Genomic DNA, 18904 nt, shown 5'->3' with positions numbered 1-18904 from the left:
AAAGTTTGTAGTTCCAAAAAGCTGGATGACACTAGGTTTCTCGAGAAACCGGCTAAGTGTGAGATCAGTGAAACTGATGTAAACAGTGATAGGACTTGACTATGATCACACACAGACACTTAATGATACAACATAGACCATCAAGAACATATAAAACATACTCTTCTTGATATAACAACCTCTATGACGAGAGTGTGTGAAGTGAGTGTGAAACATGTCTATGTAATGAGAACAACCCATACACATAATGTTTCCCCTTGAAGCAGAAAAACATTCCATTTTCATGACAAACAATAATCTCGATGCCCAAAGATGACACATACTTGCATAAAGATGAGAACGTGAACAACTCTTATGATCAAGAAGGGGGGCATGAGATCATCATCTTACCAATAAGTGACCAAGGAACGATCGATCATAGGATCCCCTGTAGGCTCCAAAATTTGCATGTGAGACAAAATTTTGGAGGGTGGTTGTAGTGGCTACAACATAGTGGAACTCGATTGGCTCTTCTTGCATGGGGGATTTTGTTCAATATTTAGCATCTTTGATGAATCTATTGCCTGGCATGATAAAGGGTTTTCGTCGAACGAAAACCCTTGAATAGATAATGGTTCCTGCACCAAGAAAAATCGGGGACCTTTGGGATGTTGTTAATGGCTTGTTACGTTGAACCTAGTTCAATATTGTGGTGAAAAATTTGGTTTTTAGGCTATATGCTTACTTTCATGTTGTATTTTGTTGTTGCATTTCTACAAGTTCGAACACTCAATGTCTTCGCTAGGACCCTACGTTATGTATTCTTCTTGAGCACTAGCTTCTAGTCAGGACGAAGTCCCTGGTGCTAGGAATCTTGGCTTCTGAAAATCGGTTATTTTATCACCTTTGTGGTTGCTAGCGTTATAGCATGGTGCACCCTTCCTCAAGCAGAGACAACTCAGCAAGGGGAGCTCGTAGGAGGAGCTCGGGTAGAGGACAGGGGCATGGATGAAGTCAGACTCATCCATGTTCGGCTAGGGGACATGGTCGTAGATCCACCTCAGGCCTGATTCGGTAAGCTACTCAGGCCTACCAGGCCAATACTTAGCCTTAGATCCGCCAATTAATTTCTGGGTGGGTGTTTCACTTAAATCAGCAGGCAAGGAGAACAAATTTGGACATGGAAGAATGGAGGGATCTCGTGTCGAACCCTGGCCAGTCCACTCAATTTAAACAGATAATTTATCTTTATTGGTTGATGAAGAACATTGTGGCCAAAGCCTTGGCGACATCTTTTGTTGGAACATCCAAGACTGAAATCGAATTCTAGGAAATCCATAATGAATTTCAGCTTATTCAATTCCATATTCAACAACAAAATTCTCGTCTCAAATGCATACAGAAGCACATTTCATATTAAAATATAAAATTATTTCATATTAAAATATGCTATTAAAATATTTTATTTATGGAGTACATTCTCCACATTAAAATGTCTTTTCTCTTTTTAAAGGTACAATAGGATTGACCACATAGGCATAAAAATTCGTACACAATATCAATGGATTTATGTCACAAAAGATGACAGATGCTTTAGGGACGAAATTGAAATTACTATTTATTGTACAAATGTCCTGGCGACATTACTATGTGACCATGGAGAGACGGTAGAAGAATCCATAATACCTACTCGAGAAAACTTATGTCAGAGCCAACATGTACTACATAACTAAAACTAATGGCATTTGAAAATATTATTGTAAATGTTATAAGAGTAGTCTACCGAGGTCACAAATTCACTCAAAAAATAGTGGAAATTTTGGCATGAGTTTTGTTAAAATTTGGTATAAATTTTGGGAAATTTGGGTTACAACTATCAAACTTCTGGATTTTGGGTGCCCAAGGGGTTTTTGATGGTGGTGAATCCATTTCCACCATATAAAAAATAATAATTCAAACACTCGTATAATCAGATTTTTTGAAGAAAAAGAAAGTTGTCGGATTCGAAGCGAAAAATAACTTTCCGAGCAAATTTGTAATTTTGGTAGACAACACCAATGTTATCTGCAATATGTGCCATGTATTTTTTTAGCATTGTTGAAACATAATGAGAGTATGTTTCAAACCACAAGAAATGTTGGAATTAGATGAGATGTCATAGTAGAGCATATATCAAAACATAATGTTGAAAATAAAATCCATTCAATTCAAATTGTTATATTGTAATTTTGCTTTTATTAATAATATTTACAAACAATTTTTTTGGTAAAAAATTAATAGTGTGCATATCTCATTAAAAAACAATTAAGTACTGATAGTTTATATTTTTAACCATGATAATTTAGAATTTTATCTTTAAATTTAATTAATAAACATATAATTACAAATAATAATATTTTTGTATATAAATATGTGAAATATATATTTAATATAAATAGTAGTTATAAATTAAGATCCATTTTACTATAAAAATTAAAATAACAATAATTTATATATGTAATCATAAAATTTTATAATTTCATATTTAAATCTAAATAATATGGTTAAGAGCATGTGTTTCCTCTTAAGAGGTCACGGGTTCAAAACCAGAGGGGGGTAGAGTATGTATGCCTTCATAGACTTAGCAGTCAAATGGCGCGGAGGTGGGTCCCTTGTCCCACAAACAAGGGGGTCTCATACACTAATTTGGTGTCTGGCTTGGCTGTGACCTTAAAAATGGATATTATTATTATAATATTATTATTGACAAAATATATATATATGTCAAAAAATACCAAACACATAAATGTGTAATTATATATATTATCAAAAATTTTAATAATTAAAATAAAAATGAAAATAAAAATAAATCATAATAAGTCCACAAAAAAATCTTGTGATCTCTGAAGATTTCACCATATTCTTAAACTTGGCTTAATTAATCACGTGAATTTGGAATAATTTATGTCCATATAACCAAAAGATCATACCAAATAAACTTTGCCAGGAATGTAATTCAAAATGGATTGCAATTCACCTTCTTCCTTTTTCCATATTTTCGGTTTAAATTTGATTGTGTACAGATAAAGAGTAATGAAGCTCTGACCCTCTTTTTCTGTTGGCGGCTCAAATCCTCAATGTGAGGAGGAGCATTCATCCACCAATGTGGTCATAAATATCTCTCTCCCGCGGCCGAAAAGAATTTAAAATTTAACCGCCTTGCTTTCGGGGAGCTACAAGTCCAACGACGGGAATTCATTTAAATTCGGAGACTTGCCGCTCTCCAGACATTCAAGAAGTACCCAATCCCAAAATGCCGGACTCTTCTCCGCCCAAATCTCCTGGCTGTCATTGCCACATTCCGCTTCCGAACAGGATGATGAAAACGCTGCTTCAGAAGGCAGCTGCAATTCTTCTGCAGCGAATTTAGCGACAAAGGCTTGAATTTGGGGCCGCGATAAAGAAGAGGCGCAGGGGATTTCCGGCGGAGACGGGAAAATTGAGCTCGGCTTTTGATCCTCTCAGGCAATACGCCGCAAAATCGTAGGCAAGGGCAACCTTTTTCTGGGGTGTCATAGGAGCCGAGCCAAATTCTGCCTGTGCAATTGGGCATTCGTATTTCCGACACCCATTTCCCCATTTTCTCATTCGAATTCCCTTAAACTGCCGCGACTTCAGTGAGCGATTTTGGCGTCTGTTGTGGGCGTTCTGTTTTACCGAGGCTTTAGCCCTGTCGGTTTGTTGCTCTGGTATTCCGGAGTCGAAATCAGGAAGTGTTTGTGAAGCTTTAATTCTTTAAAACGAGGGAGGGTGAAGCCTGGAGGGTTTGAACTCAGGACGCAAAAGGTTGCTTCTATAATATTGCAAGTGAATATCTGTGACGATAAGAGTGTTAGTTGCAGGGCATATATATAGAGACACAAATCGTGTTGAGTTCCTAAAGATTTATGCGTACTAGTACACGTGGCCGCTTTAAAGCAGCGTTGTGTTCCGAAAGATTTAGGAAAACATGACAAGATAAAAAGAATAGATATAGGCGCAAAGACATGCGAAGGTAAAATAATTTGATTGGTGAATCATATTTGGTGACGTGGTTCCTAAGGGAATATGCGGAACACTTTTCTCAGATAACTCTCTTTTGAGTCGGTTAAGGGGAACCTGGAAAGAAGAATCTCCTGGAAAGAGTAGAAAAGGGAAACAAATGAAACATTGAATTTTGTATAGCAATAGATGGAAACTCAAGAGAAACGAGAAGGGTTATTGACTATGGACTATATATACTCTCTAACCAAGTAAAGATTTAATGTTTTTTGAAGTAATGCTAGATTTGGATCTAGCATCACTTCAGTTGTGAAAAATTATTAATCAATATGTGGTACAAGTTATGCTTTAATCTAATATATGTGGAGTTGTGCCTCGACAAGAGGCCAACTAAGACCTCAAAAACTTTGATTGGTTAGACAAAACTGTGGTAATTGTTTGATAAGTCTAGAAAAAGTGTTTCATTGAATATGGGACTAAAACTTTGGATTAAAGATTTTGATTGATGTGTGAAAATATTTGAGAAACGAAAACCTTTTCCAATAGTAATTGATGTCTTCCCTCTTCCTGAGTGACCTCCTCATCCTAGTGGATGACCTCGCTAGCGTAACAATATGATATTGCTCACACCCCATCTCAAATCCATAATTAGCACTTCCCAGACATACCATCTATGCAGTCTCCGACCCTTCACCCTGAAACCTCGTGTCCCTCCACCCAACCTACAGACAAGGGAGGGCGTACCATTTATAGAAACATACACCCCCCCTTAACGAGCAAGATTTGCAATAGGCTAATAGTACCATCAATTCAACATCAAGAAGGACAAGAGTGTAGGTCTCCTCTACCTCCAACAAGTTGATAGACAAAAAAGTTGTAATGACTAAAAACTGGTGACACAACAAACGAGCGATATGACTAAACAAGCTTCCAGGATGTGCACTGCTTAGATAAGTGCTCTTCAACGTGACCGTAAGGAAAATTAGACAAGATATAGGAACCACCTACACGAACAATGGTGTTGCAAGCGCACTCTTACGGTCTATATTAGACCCATTCCTCCTTTGCCCATTAGACCCAGAAGAGAAGCTCACAACCCGCAAATGTTCCCATTCTTATCGATGCCTCGCTTGCTGCGCACTAGGATCCCAAATGGAGGTCGCACTTTGAATTATGAATGAGAATGCAACACTTAATGTGGTTGGAATTAAGGCCAGAGCCTCCCCTTCTAGAGATAGCCTAGAACTGAAGCTGAGGAGACACCCCTCAGCCTACGCAGAAGAACTTGTCTCTTCAACTTTCATATCCAGTCTTTCCACCCTCACCACGCCTCCATATCTCTTGTCCTTTATACCAATTTATGCATCGAGAATGTTCATCAGACCTATTCCCAAGGCCAATTTACTAATTGTCTTGTACATTCCTGCTGCCGCATGTGTGGGGATTAATGCCCCTTGTCCTATCATCTGCCTTGACACTCACCCCTAGTGGGGAAGCCTACTCTTTTTGAATGAGAGTTTCTAAATGGCTCAGTAAGGATGGATCCAATGGTGGCAGCCAACCTGATACAAGATCATGGGATTCATCCATCGCCCCCTAGTTTTCTAGCCAATTCATGATTTTATTTCCTTCCCACCTGGTGTGAGCAGGGATCACATAAGAAAATGAGAGTAGAAGGTCCTTGATGTGGGAGCCTTGAACTTATAGTCGCGAGATTCTATTCATTTTTTCTACTGGAACACCATGAAGGATCTTCTGAGCCATTTTGGTCACCATTTTTTAGTCTCCAATAATCTGAATTTTAGGGATGTTTTTTTCATTTTAGCCATCATCAATCCATTTTCAAGGGAAATCAGTTCTGTAACATTGTTCATTTTGTACCCACATAGCCTCAGGAAAATTCCCATAGGTTGGCCCATCTAGTCCCTTAACATTGCACCATACCTAGCCAGACCCAGATTTCCTTTCGAGGCCCCATCAAAATTAATGATTATGAATCCCTCAAGGGGAGGAATGAAAATGAATGGGGGAGAGATGTGATCCAGGGGGCGATGGGGACTCTGGGGGGAAACATGTTTAGGGACAGATTGATATTTTCTAGGATCAAAGCCTCCTCTTGACTAGCTTTCCAATCTTCTTCTATCCAAGGCTTCGATAAGATGGTCTTCCTTATATTGTCTTTAGTAATCTTCCAGATATGCTGCGAAAGGGTGTCTCGGTCTTTGAAATTTTTTATGTTGTGACTTTTCCATATGTTCCATAGTAGGAAGCCTAGGGAAAGGATCTAGGCCTGATTAATGAGAGGGTTCTTAAAGAGAGAAATCTACCATTGCTCAATAGTTTCATGTCTAGAATGTTGATCATGAGATTGATTGGTCTTATCAGATGCGGCCTTTGTATCCTTCCTTATTTGATGGTTGAGTAGATATGTGTGTGTGTGTATGTGTGTGTGGATTGTAAATACTGAAATAAGATGTGTTATAAAGCTCCATAAGTAGTATGTTTTGCTAGTCATAAATTTAATAGAACGCCGAGGAAGGTGCTCCCTCAAGGGGGAGGGGTTTGTAACAAACACTAGTTGATTTTCCATGTAAATAAAATAAGACTAAGGTTATCGGATGCGTATTCTAAGTTGAATTGTGTGGAAAACATCACATTGGGGTCACTTATGGTTGATTAAACTATCAAAATTGGCAAAGGTAAAGAGGCAATAAATGACATTTAATTATGAGAAATAAAGGAAAATAGGAGAAAATGAAGGTGAAGAGACACAAATATGCATGCAAGGGAAATTAGAGATAAAATGAAGGAAAATAAAAGAAAAATGATACATCAAAGATAAAAAGGCATTAGAGAAACAATTGATATTTTTTTACATTTTTGGCTCAACATTTGTTCATTCTAGCTCTGCTACACTCTTGCACGCCATTCTTGGAGCATTCTAGCATTCATTTGGATTTGGAGAGAAGTAAGGAAAGGATAAGCAAGGAATTAGTGGGCATCAGAAAAGAAGGTTGGATTAGGAGCTACAACAGGACTCCATTGTAGGTAATAGGTTGCATGTGTGTATTTCTTATTGAGATTTGGATGCATGATATATGCATGTGGTTATTTGGTATATGTTGTCATTGGTATGGAGATTTTCCTGGATTGACAGTGGTTTCAACCTTGTCTTTCCATTTCCTGGATAGCCATGATGTTGTGGGTTCCCTGTTTAGATTTGTTATTGGTTCTTAGGTTCCTTGGAGTTTGTGCACTGGGATAGAATCTCTGGAGCCCTATAATAGCTTAGGTTCCTTGGGGGCTATGGGTTGAGATGAGAGATATTTAGAGCCCTATAATATCTTGGGTTCCCTCGATTTTATGGGTTGAGATAGAACCCCTGAAGCCTTGGAGAGCTTGGGAAGAGATCAATCTGGTTTGGTATTAGTGATTTTTGGATCGGTTAGGGGAAATCATCGTGGTTGAGAGTTGAGGTGGTTTGGCATATGGAATCCTTGGTTGGTTCTATTTTGATTTAACCTATATGATCCCACTTTCATGCTTGGAATATGGGACTGGGGTGATTGGTTGAAAGAGATATTTTGTTTAGCCTAATCTATGGTCAAGTGGTACGTGGAAGTCTCTGACTTGGTTGGCTTCTGCATATGTTAATATGAGTTATTTCTTATTGTGATCAATGACAACATGTACTAGTTATTATGTTGATCTTATGGTTATTTTTTTATGGATTCCATTATCATGGTTATATTGTTGGTTATATGCATGGTTATATGATGTGCTCTTGCTATGGATCATGTACTTTATTCATAATTTAGTTAATGATTGATCAGTGTATGGGCTAACAAGTGTTGTTGTAGCTATCTTGAGAGGGCATAAAGCCTTTTTTATGATTCTTTAATGAAGTTAAGAAGACCATGATCAGATATGCATTCATGACCTGTAGCTATTATGTTTACCATATGCTTGACAAAATGTTTATCATGTGTCTGGCATATCCTGGTTAATATCTAGCCCTATAATTGATTGTTTAGACTTTTCATCATCTTAGATTGTATTCTAGAAAGTTATAATGAGTCCTGGGCAATGGCCTGTAGGCTAGCCCTAAAAAAGTGGCACAAATCTCGCCACCGCAAGCACAAAATTGGAGAAATTTGGTTATAACCGCATGCAAGAGGGCTTCTAGGTGTGGTTGAAGCCTTCCAACTACATGCATAGTGTTTTAAGGGTGCGAATGGGAGGAAAAACTTGTAAAAAGAAATTTCAGCTCAGGATCTAATCATAAGAGGTTGTTGGTTAAATTTTGGGTGATTTGGTGTTCTTGAGTAGCATCAGTAAGTTTCCAATTGTAGGCCCTGTTAGCACTCCAGGAAGCTCTCCTAGGTTGTAGCTCGGAGATGCCTGGAAACATATATCTTCAATATCGTTCTCTGAACTATTGGAATAAATTGGGGTTTGGATCAAGTCAGATGACTGTTTCGACTCTATTTTCACTCAAAACATGCATGAACACCCTCAGCTTGACAAGGCTTTCAACCACTAATGCTCAATAGTTTATAGATTCAATGGATAGATGGAGAATATTGACTGTACCAGTAGATGCATACATAAACACATATGAATGGCTAGCTACAGAAAGCAAATGAAGCTTACAAATCCAATTTATCAATGCAACGATAAGATTACAATTATCTGGCATTAGATACAGAAGGAAACGTGAATGACCTATTCAAGTGCAAGCTTAGAACAGAGGAGAAAAATGGGAATTGAACATGTAACAGCAAAATAAGCTTGTATTAATGGAATGAAGATGAGACGCTGAGAGGAGCAGAGTCTCCACAGTCTCCAAAAGTTGAACCTCTATTACTTCTAACTTTAGGCCATTTATAGGCTTTTTACAATGCCCCTCGGGCTCTCTGAGGCTCGAGGTGTCTTAATCTATCCCCTCTGGCTTCTAACTGCTTGATGCCACGATTAGACAGACATGAGCCAGAGGTCTATTTTTCTAACAACACAGTAACCGAATTCTGGTAATTTTGCCGCGCTCTCAGGTGGCTTGCTCGTGCCAGCGATGCTCCATGATCGCTTCTGTTGTGGGCTACATCGTGCTATGGCTTTTTCCCCTTCTGGCCATCTGTCTCCCGGCCTCTGTCTGGATGAGTGCATCGGGCCTTTGAAATCCTTTAAACGGCCGCTTTCTGTTAACACAGAGAAATGCTGCAACACTGTGAAATTCCGCCAAAACTCTGTTTATTCCGGACTTCAAAAGTCCTTAAATACGGTCTATTTTCCTACCGGGTCCGCCTTTGTAGCTATATCACATCTCCACAGTTGATCTGGGAGATCTAGATCCAACGGTTGTGATCCATTTCGGGCGGCTCTTTCGTACAGGAGTTAACCACCCGATGAGGGTGGTTTTCTCTCTCCTCAGCCTGGACACGTGGCAGCCGTTGTATGGGATTGGGCGGAGCCCGGACCAAACCACTTATCGCCTTTGGCTCTCCCGAAATCCTACCTGTTTTGTGATTTCCCCTTTATATTGGAAAATACATTAAAATGTGAAAATCTCGTTTTATCGGACTTGAAATGGTGTTCAACAGCGTTAATAAACCCTTTCGGGTCCGTAATGTCGCATCGGCGCTTCATCCTTTATATTTCGTTTAATAAACGAAATACGCAAATACAAAGGAAATAAGCGTTTCCCGGACTTCAATATATATATAATATGGTTCATAATGTTATCGGGTCCGGTTGACCGTATCACGCATATATATATGTGTATAGGCCCCTCTCTGTTGTGTTTGCTGATTGCGATATCGCGATGCGATTAATCGCAATCACATATCGCGATAACCCCGTGCCGTTTGGTGAGCGCTCTGTTGTGTTGGCCGATTGCGATTTGCCGATCATATCTGGACCGCTGACCGGCCAGATCTGACGGCTGCTGTGCATTCATTGTTCAAGCCTTCGCTGCTCTGTTTTCTCTATGTTTTTCGTTTCTCGATAGTGTTTTTACGCCTTTTGGAGGGCTTTCTCTCGCAATTATTTTGATATTTTAAACGATTTTTAGAGAGTTCTTGGATCCATTTGGATCAGCACTTCAGGGCTAACACGACTTATGGCCAAAGTGGAGCAAGAGGAGATGTGGCCATCGGAGCTAAAACAGGGGACATTTCTGCTAAAAATAGTAGCCCTCTACCTCAGGGGCTAACACTGGCTCCTTCTGGGGATGAAAGCCTCCCTATGAGGTTTCAAGAATTGCAGACTACCACCTTTCCAGTAACAACCAAAACAAACTTATCTCCTAGTGTTCCATTGGGCATGGAGTTTATTTGCATAGAAAACAAAAACTGATTAAAAAAAAAAAAAAAACCTATTACAATATTAAAGCCTTAAAGCCTCATATGAAGTAAAGTTTCAAAAACTGCCCATTGGCTGGACCATCAAAAACACCTTCCCCCTCCAAATTGTGCATAATGAAAGTATTGTTCATCTGAACTTGAGCAATGACAAACGGTCTCGTCCATAAGGCATCAAATTTACCATGGTTGCCCTTCTTTTCCTTCAATGCATCCCATTTGAGAACCCAGTCACCAACCTGAAAACTGTCCATTTTTGCCTTTCTATCAAAGGTTTCTTTGATCTTCTTTTGATGAATTCTTGACTTCTCAACCAGTTGTTCTCTGATCTGTTGTAATTCAACCAAGTTACTCATTCTCCTCGCTATGTCATTCTCTTCATCCTGTTCTTCTTGCAAGGATTTGGCCACAAGGAGAATCAGTTGGATAGGAAAAACAACATCAGTGCCATAAAACCAGCTTAAATGGAGAATTTCCTATGGAATTCTTGTTAGTAACTCTGTCAGCCCATAGTGCAAACTTCAACTTGGAATCCCAGTTCTTTTTGTTGTCCTCCAGCAGTTTTTTGATTATCCTTACAAGACTCTTGTTAGATGATTCTGCCAGGCCATTGCCTTGAGGGTAATATGAGGTAGAATGCACCAATTGAATGCCCATGGATTCACACATGTCCACCAATTCTTCTGCCCTGAAAGATGCTGCATTATCAGTGACTTGTTTGGTTGGGCAACCAAATCTAGTGAAAATATTATCATTCAAGAACTTTATGATAACCTGATGATTAGCATTTTTAGTGGGTATGGCCTCAATCCATTTGGTGAAGTAATCAATGGCTACCAAGATCCATTTGTGATGGCCACTTGAATGTGGATTGATCTCACCTATGAAGTCCAAGCCCCACTGCTGGAAGGGACCATTGATGTGTACTGGCATCAAGGGTAGAGATTTTAGCTGTTGTCTTCCTGCAAACCTCTGGCATTTGTCACAAGATTTCACAAAAGAAAACACATCAGAGAACATAGTAGGCCAATAATACCTAGCTCTCAAGATCTTGTGGGCCGTAGTTTTCCAATAATGATGCCCTCCGCAGATGCTAGAATGGAACTGGTGCGTGACTTCCACAGATTGTCCTTTGTCTAGACATCTCAAGAGGATCCCTGATGGGTCTTTACAATAGAGCAAGTTTTCATTAATGCAGAATTTGGCTGATCTGAGCTTAATGGCCAGGGCTTGACTTGAGCTATGCCCTAGAGGGACTTCTAACTTCTACAAAAAATGAAGTACACTGGAATACCATTCACAGGTGGCTAGATTTTCAGCCAACGACTGATTTTGCTCTCGCTCTACTGCTGCTTCCTCTATCCGCTCACCACCTGAATTTGAACCCACGCAATTGATGTCTAACAAACTGCAATTTTCCTTAGCCACAAGCTTAGCCAAGCCCTGGCCTTTGACAAGCTTGGTGGGCTTCACCTCTATGTTGAACTCTATGAATTTTGCAATCCATTTAGCTCTCTTTCCATCAATATACAGCTGAGTTAGAACATCTTTTACTGAGGCTGATGGTACATATGCAGTCACTTTGGAATGCAGAATATAAATTCTGAATGCCTTTAAAGATTTTATGAGAGCATAAGCTTGTTTTTCAATAAGGTCATACCTTAGTTCAGCGTCCCTCAGAGTTTTTCTGAAAAAGGCCACAGGGTGTTCTATGCCTTCATCGTTTTTCTGCAATAGAACCGCTGCAAGTGTATCATAAGAGGCAAAAGAGAAGATATAAAACTCCCTGGTGTAATCTGGACTAATTAGAGTGGGAGCTTTCATGATAGCTTGTTTGATGGATTCAAAAGAGCTTCTTGCACCATCTGTCCATTTTATTTCTGATCCTTTCTTCAGCATGGAAGTGACGTGCTTCACTAGCTCTACGAAGTTTGGAATAAACCTCCTGACAAAGTTAATCTTACCCAGGAAAGATTGAATGTCCCTTTTTGACCTTGGGATGGACAATGTCTGAATTGCTTGAACTCTTGCTGGATTGATCTTCACACCTTCAGCATAAAAAATATGTCCCAACAGTTTGCCTTCTTCTAGAGAAAACTGTGACTTCTTTGGGTTCATAGAAATTCCAAACCGTCTGCACTTTAGAAACACCTTCTTCAAATGTTGCAAATGGTCCTTGTGACTACTGGAAAAGACTGTTATGTCATCAAGGTAAATAAGGACAAACTTGTCCTTCTCTCCCACAAAGGCTATGTCCATGGCCCTCTGAAAAGTAGCCCTAGCGTTCATCAGTCCAAAAGGCATTTTGGAGTACATGAAAGTGCCCCAAGGAGTAGTGAAGGTAGTCTTTTCCTAATCTTCTGGATGTACAACAATCTGATTGTAACCTGAAAATCCATCTAAGAAAGACATGACTCTAGCCCCTGAAACTTTTTGCAGCAAGTGTTCCATCTTAGGCAGGGGGTAGTTGTCTTTTTTAGAGCATTTGTTCAGATTCCTGAAGTCAACACAAAGCCTGATTTCTCCATTCTTCTTTCTTACTACCACAAGGTTAGCTATCCACTTTGAATACCTTAGGGGAACTATGATCTTGGCATCCAACAACTTCTTGATTTCCTTTTCAATCAAAGGCAATAAGAGAGGGTTGATAGGTCTTAATTTCTGCTTAAAAGGGATAGTGTTCTTCTCCAGTGGAATTTTATGCTGAATGATGTTGGTGTCATAGGTCTTAAGCTCACTGTACTCCCAAGCAAAAATATCAGCAAATTGTATCATCAGGGTGCAATACTCGTAACTTTGGGCAAAAGATAAGTGAGTGGACAGATTTATGTACTTGGGATGGACTGGACTCCCTACATTATGTTTATGAACAGCAAACTCATTTTCTTTTTTGGCAGGCTTATAAGGTACATCATTATGATCAAACAGCTTCTCTAGGGGCACCAATCCTTTGGGTATATGGTTACTAGGTAGCTGAACAATGTTGTCCTGACCAATCTCGTCCTTTAGCTTGGACTGGTTGCATTCTTCAATGGTTTCGTTTTCTTGGTCGATGTGCATTTCAGAAAATTCATCAATGACTTGTAAAAACCTATTAATTTCATCATCATCTTCAAAAACTTTCCAGTATTTGACATTGTCAGGCAGAGATGGTCTATATTTCACCTGAACTTCATAAGTCAATTTAGGAGGCAAAGGAGGAATAAACGTGCTAGCAGACACAACAAGGGAATCAGCAAGCTGGTTCTTCATTCTCGGGATGTAAGAAATGTTGAAAATATTAAAAGAGTCCTTGAGCTTCCATACCTCATCTTTGTATGCTTTCAGCCTTGGATGTTTTGCTTGGAAAGTTTTGTTGACCTACTGAATGATAAGGTCTGCATCTCCAAACACCTTCAAACCTTTGATGCCCATTTCTTTAGCAGCGTTTAAGCCCAATATCAAGGCTTCGTACTCTGCTATGTTATTTGTGACCTGAAAAGTTAACTTGAAAGATAAATGAATGCATTCTTGTGTGGGGGACACAAGGACTACACCTGCCCCTGCAGCTTCCTTAGAGCAAGCTCCATCAAAGAACATGTCCCAAATTTGTGGGCCTTCTTCCTCTGTGATCTAGCAAACCGGTTTCTTAAGCTGCATGGAGGCCAACTGGGATTCTTCAATCTAAAGAATACAGGCTCCAAAATCAGTGTCAACAACATAGATGGGATGATTAGTGGGATTCCTTTCATCACTGATTATATAAGCCAACTGAGCTTCCCTGTATAATCTCCTACTCTCACCTCCAAAAACTGGGACAGTAGCATAGGACAGATCATTTTGCAATGTTCCACCCAATCTCTTGATCCAACCTCTGGAGAGCAACATGCCAAACTTGGGGGGTACATCTGCTACCACAATATCCATCATCATGCTCTTCATGGGCAGCTGAGACAAGGTGATGGCTAGGTCCTTGATTAATCCCAAACATTTCACTTTTCTAGAGTCAAAAGAAAACATGTCATGATAAGACTTGGTAATGTCAAGGCCCAACTCATCCATGATAGCCTTGGGCATTAGATTATGGCTGGCTCCTGTGTCCAAAAGGCAGTTGTGAAGGATTTTGTCATGAATAGTCAAAGGGACATAGAATGATGGGGAGCTGTCATCACAATTTTCAATCATTGGGTTGAGAACAACAACTAGTTTGTCGTCTTGCATATTTACATAGTCAGTGGAGGCTTGGATGGCTTTAGGCTCAAGGGCCTCGAGGATAGATCTCTTGAAGGACTCATTCTTCACTAGTTCAATCAGAGGTATAGGTATGCTTAGCTTCTGAATTTCTGATTCAAAACTGAAAGGAGAAGGAGACTTGTCAAGGCCTCTTACCTCGTGAGCTGGAGCTTTGAGGATGATGGGATCAACTGCCGGTCGTTTCTGCTTTTTAGCTTGTTGTATTGCAGGGAAAACAGCTCTTTGAACAGGAGTTTCCTTGGCATTATTCATCTTCGACCTTACATCATATCTGTGCCGATATTTAGTTTACAGAACAACTTCACCGTCCCATTCTTGGTTGATCTGGTCATTGAATAATGACTTTTCACGGGCAACTGAGGTCAAAAAGGAGGCACTGCCTTTGTCTTCCAAACAATGGATCTCATCATCTTCTTCAAACCGCTCTTCTTCCATGACTACATTCTGGAAAGGGGTCTTTACCCTTTGGTATTCATTGGAATCTTTGCTTCTTTACAGAATCTACAACTGCTCATTAGCTCTTCTATATGGATTTGGGTTTCTAGGAGCAAAGGTATTAGGAACTCTTCCTTTCCCAGAGTGCTGCTCAACCTTTAATTTGGAGATTTCAGAGGCTAATGACTCTATCATCTTGGTAATTATATCTATCTTGTGATCTGAAGATGATGAAGATTCTCCCCTCTGTCTCCTTCTATCAACATTCCTCTTGAGCTTCTTTGCAGCCATGATGTTTGATTCTACTTCCAAGGTTGCGTCCTGCATATCAGCCAAGGTAGCACACCGTCTCTCCCTCAACAGTAAACAAAAGTCAGAATCAAAGGCATTGGCATAGGTGAGTTTAGCAGAGGTAGTGGTGGGTTTTACTTCAGCTGGTATCTTGTTGTACATGCGGTTAAACCTCTTATTAAAATCAGACAACAACTCACCATTTTCCCTCTTTAAGTTCCCAAACTCGGTGTGGTAGTAGAGTAGATCCTTATTATCTCCCTAATGCTTTAGGAATGCATCATCTAAAGCCTCAATATCTGCTATAGACCTTGGGGTCAGTTCTCTGAACCATTTTCTAGCCTCTCCATCTAGACTTTGGACAAAGACTCTCATCCATACATCGTCTTCACTAATGTCCAGGTTATCAGCATAGCTATAGAATGATTCAAGATGTTCCTCAGCTGTAACACCTTCAGTCCCAGTGAACTTAGGCCTATACTTATGATATTCTCTAGTAGGCATGGCATTTAAAGGAGTGGGCAGTACTAGAGGTCCATACCTAGTAGCTATGATTCTTTCCATTTTGGTAGGTGCTTGTGGTCCTGCCATAACTGTGGTGGCTATAAGGGTACTGGAAATATGAATGATAAGGGGTTGAGGAGTGACTGATAACACTAAAGGAGTATGAGGGATATGAGGAGAGGTTTCCTTTGGGCTTGCAACAAAAGGAGAACCTAAAGAATAAGGAGCTTTATGAATCTCTGAGATTTTTTCTTCACTGCTAGTATTAGATGCTATACTCTCAACATGTATTTGTTCTATTACAGGATTTTCTTGAAGAGATATAGAATATTTTTTAGAGCTACCTGAACCTGATGCTCCTTTCTGCAACGCCTTTCTTTCTTTGATGATTCTTTTTCAGGGTCAGGTACTGGGTCAGCTTGTGGCTTCTGAGGATTTCTCCGAGTATGCCTCACAAACTGAGCCAGAACTATGAAGTGGAGTCGCCAAGAGGTTTGCCCTCTAGTAGAGTCGCTAGATAGATGATTACAACCGAAAAAGTGCCCAGACTTTGTCTATCATCAAACTTGGATCTGTGTCGTCTCCCAGGGAAGCTGAGCCTCAGTCTCCTCTCCCCGGCAATGGCGCCAATTATGTTAGCACTCGAGGAAGCTCTCCTAGGTTGTAGCTCAGAGATGCCTGGAAACATATATCTTCAATATTGTTCTCTGAACTATTGGAATGGATTGGGGTTTGGATCAAGTCAGATGACTGTTTCGTCTCTATTTTCACTCAAAACATGCATGAACACCCTCAGCTTGACAAGGCTTTCAACCACTAATTCTCAATATTTTATAGATTCAATGGATAGATGGAGAATACTGACTGTACCAGCAGATGCATACATAAACACATATGAATGGCTAGCTACAAAAAGCAAATGAAGCTTACAAATCTAATTTATCAATGCAGCGATAAGATGACAGTTATTTGGCATTAGATACAGAAGAAAACGTGAATGACCTATTCAAGTGCAAGCTTAGAACAGAGGAGAAAAATGGGAATTGAACATGCAACAACAAAAGAAGCTTGTATTACTGGAATGAAGATGAGATGTTGAGAGGAGCAAAGTCTCCACAGTCTCCAAAAGTTGAACCTCTATTACTTCTAACTTTCTCTCTGAGGCTCGAAGTGTCTTAATCTATCCCCTCTGGCTTCTAACTACTTGATGCCATGATTAGACAGACATGAGCCAAAGGTCTCTTTTTCTAACAACACAGTAACCGAATTCTAGTAATTTTGTCACGCTGTCAGGTGGCTCGCTCGTGCTAGCGATGCTCTATGATCGCTTCTGTTGTGGGCTGCATCGTGCTGTGGCTTTTTCCCCTTCCAGCCATCTGTCTCCCAGCCTCCGTCTCCGGGCCTCTGTCTGGATGAGTGCATCGGGCCTTTGAAATCCTTTAAACGACCGCTTTCTGTTAACACAGAGAAATGTTGCAACACTGTGAAATTCCGCCAAAACTCTGTTTATTCCAAACTTCAAAAGTCCTTAAATACAATCTATTTTCCTACCGGGTCCGCCTTTGTAGCTATATCACATCTCCACAGTTGATCTGGGAGATCTAGATCCAACGGTTGTGATCCATTTCGAGCGGCTCTTTCGTACGGGAGTTAACCGCCCGATGAGGGTGGTTTTCTCTCTCCTTAGCCTGGACACATGGCAGTCATTGTATGGGATCGGGCTCCCGACCCAAACCACTTATCGCCTTTGGCTCTCCCGAAATCCTGCATGTTTTGTGATTTCCCCTTTATATTGGAAAATACATTAAAATGTGAAAATCTCGTTTTATCGGACTTGAAATGGTGTTCAACAGCATTAATAAACCTTTTCGGGTCTGTAATGTCGCATCGGTGCTTCATCCTTTGTATTTCGTTTAATAAACGAAATACGCAAATACAAAGGAAATAAGTGTTTCCCGGACTTCAAAATATATATAATATGGTTCATGATGTTATCAGGTCTGGTTGACCGTATCGCGCATATATATATGTGTATAGGCCCCGCTATGTTGTGTTTGTCGATTGTGATATCGCGATGCGATTAATCACAATCGCATATCGCGATAACCCTGGGCCGTTTGGTGAGCACTCTGTTGTGTTGGCCGATTGCGATTTGCCGATCAGATCTGGACCGCTGATCAGCCAAATCTGACGGCTGATGTGCATTCATTGTTCAAGCCTCAGCTGCTCTGTTTTTCACTGTTTTCTCTATGTTTTTCGTTTCCCGATAGTGTTTTTCCGCCTTTTGGAGGGCTTTATCTTGCGATTATTTTGATCTTTTAAATGATTTTTAGAGAGTTCTTGGATCCATTTGGATCAGCACTTTAGGGCTAACACGACTTATGGCCAAAGCGAAGCAAGAGGAGATGTTGCCGTCGGAGCTAAAACAGGGGACATTTCTGCTAAAAATAGCAGCCCTCTACCCCAGGGGCTAACAAGCCCCACTTCCACAACTGGAACTTGGAGATCGGTTCATTTCATATAACACTCAGCTCACGTTTACCCTAGAGAGATTTTAAAAGCGGGTAAATGTGGGAGGAGGTGTTACAGGGTGTATCCTTTTGGTTTGTGATTGTAAATTGAATGTAATAGTAGGTTGGTTCCTACAATAATATTTAGACATAAGTTTTGTTGACTTCTCTCGTATGGGTATCCATGAACATTTTTGTGTATCCTTATCTATGTGTGTATTATTTGATTCATGGTGTTGTTGTGTGGTTTGTTAGATAATAAATTAAATATCCTAAAGACTGTTAAAAATTGTATAATATTGATTCAACCCCCTCGCTCTCAATATAACTTTTCCATCCTTCATTGGTCCAATTGGTAGCATCCTTTTTTCTTTATTTCATCATCATGGGAGTAATATGTTCCACTCTTCTAGGATGTTGGTTTGGTCCATGCCCTTCAAGAAATTCAAGAATCCCATGCAAGGATGTCAGTTGAGGTAACCCATCCCAATATTTTGGGAATCCAATAAATGGATGTTTCCCTTATTTTAGTCAAGGTAATCAAATTTTTAATATGAACATTAGCTTTTCTCA

At 40.0% G+C, this 18904-nt stretch overlaps 1 protein-coding gene across 1 annotated transcript in view; it reads right to left on the bottom strand.

Moving 5' to 3' along the window:
* Positions 1 to 3191: 3191 nt before the first annotated feature.
* The window catches only part of LOC149176384 (ethylene-responsive transcription factor ERF018-like), a 48914-nt gene continuing 33201 nt past the window's right edge, over positions 3192 to 18904 (bottom strand). The window contains exon 2 of the mRNA XM_089421453.1: positions 3192 to 3439. Coding sequence (XP_089277579.1) covers positions 3192 to 3439 — 248 coding nt within the window. The remainder of the gene's footprint in view (positions 3440 to 18904) is intronic.

The sequence above is a fragment of the Pinus tabuliformis genome, chromosome 4_1, assembly GCF_031772625.1.
Source record: "Pinus tabuliformis cultivar Carrire ecotype Pingquan chromosome 4_1, CPIR1, whole genome shotgun sequence".
Lineage (NCBI taxonomy): Eukaryota > Viridiplantae > Streptophyta > Pinopsida > Pinales > Pinaceae > Pinus > Pinus tabuliformis.
Note: the sequence above shows the minus strand (reverse complement) of the source record. Positions and strands in the feature narration are given on the sequence as shown.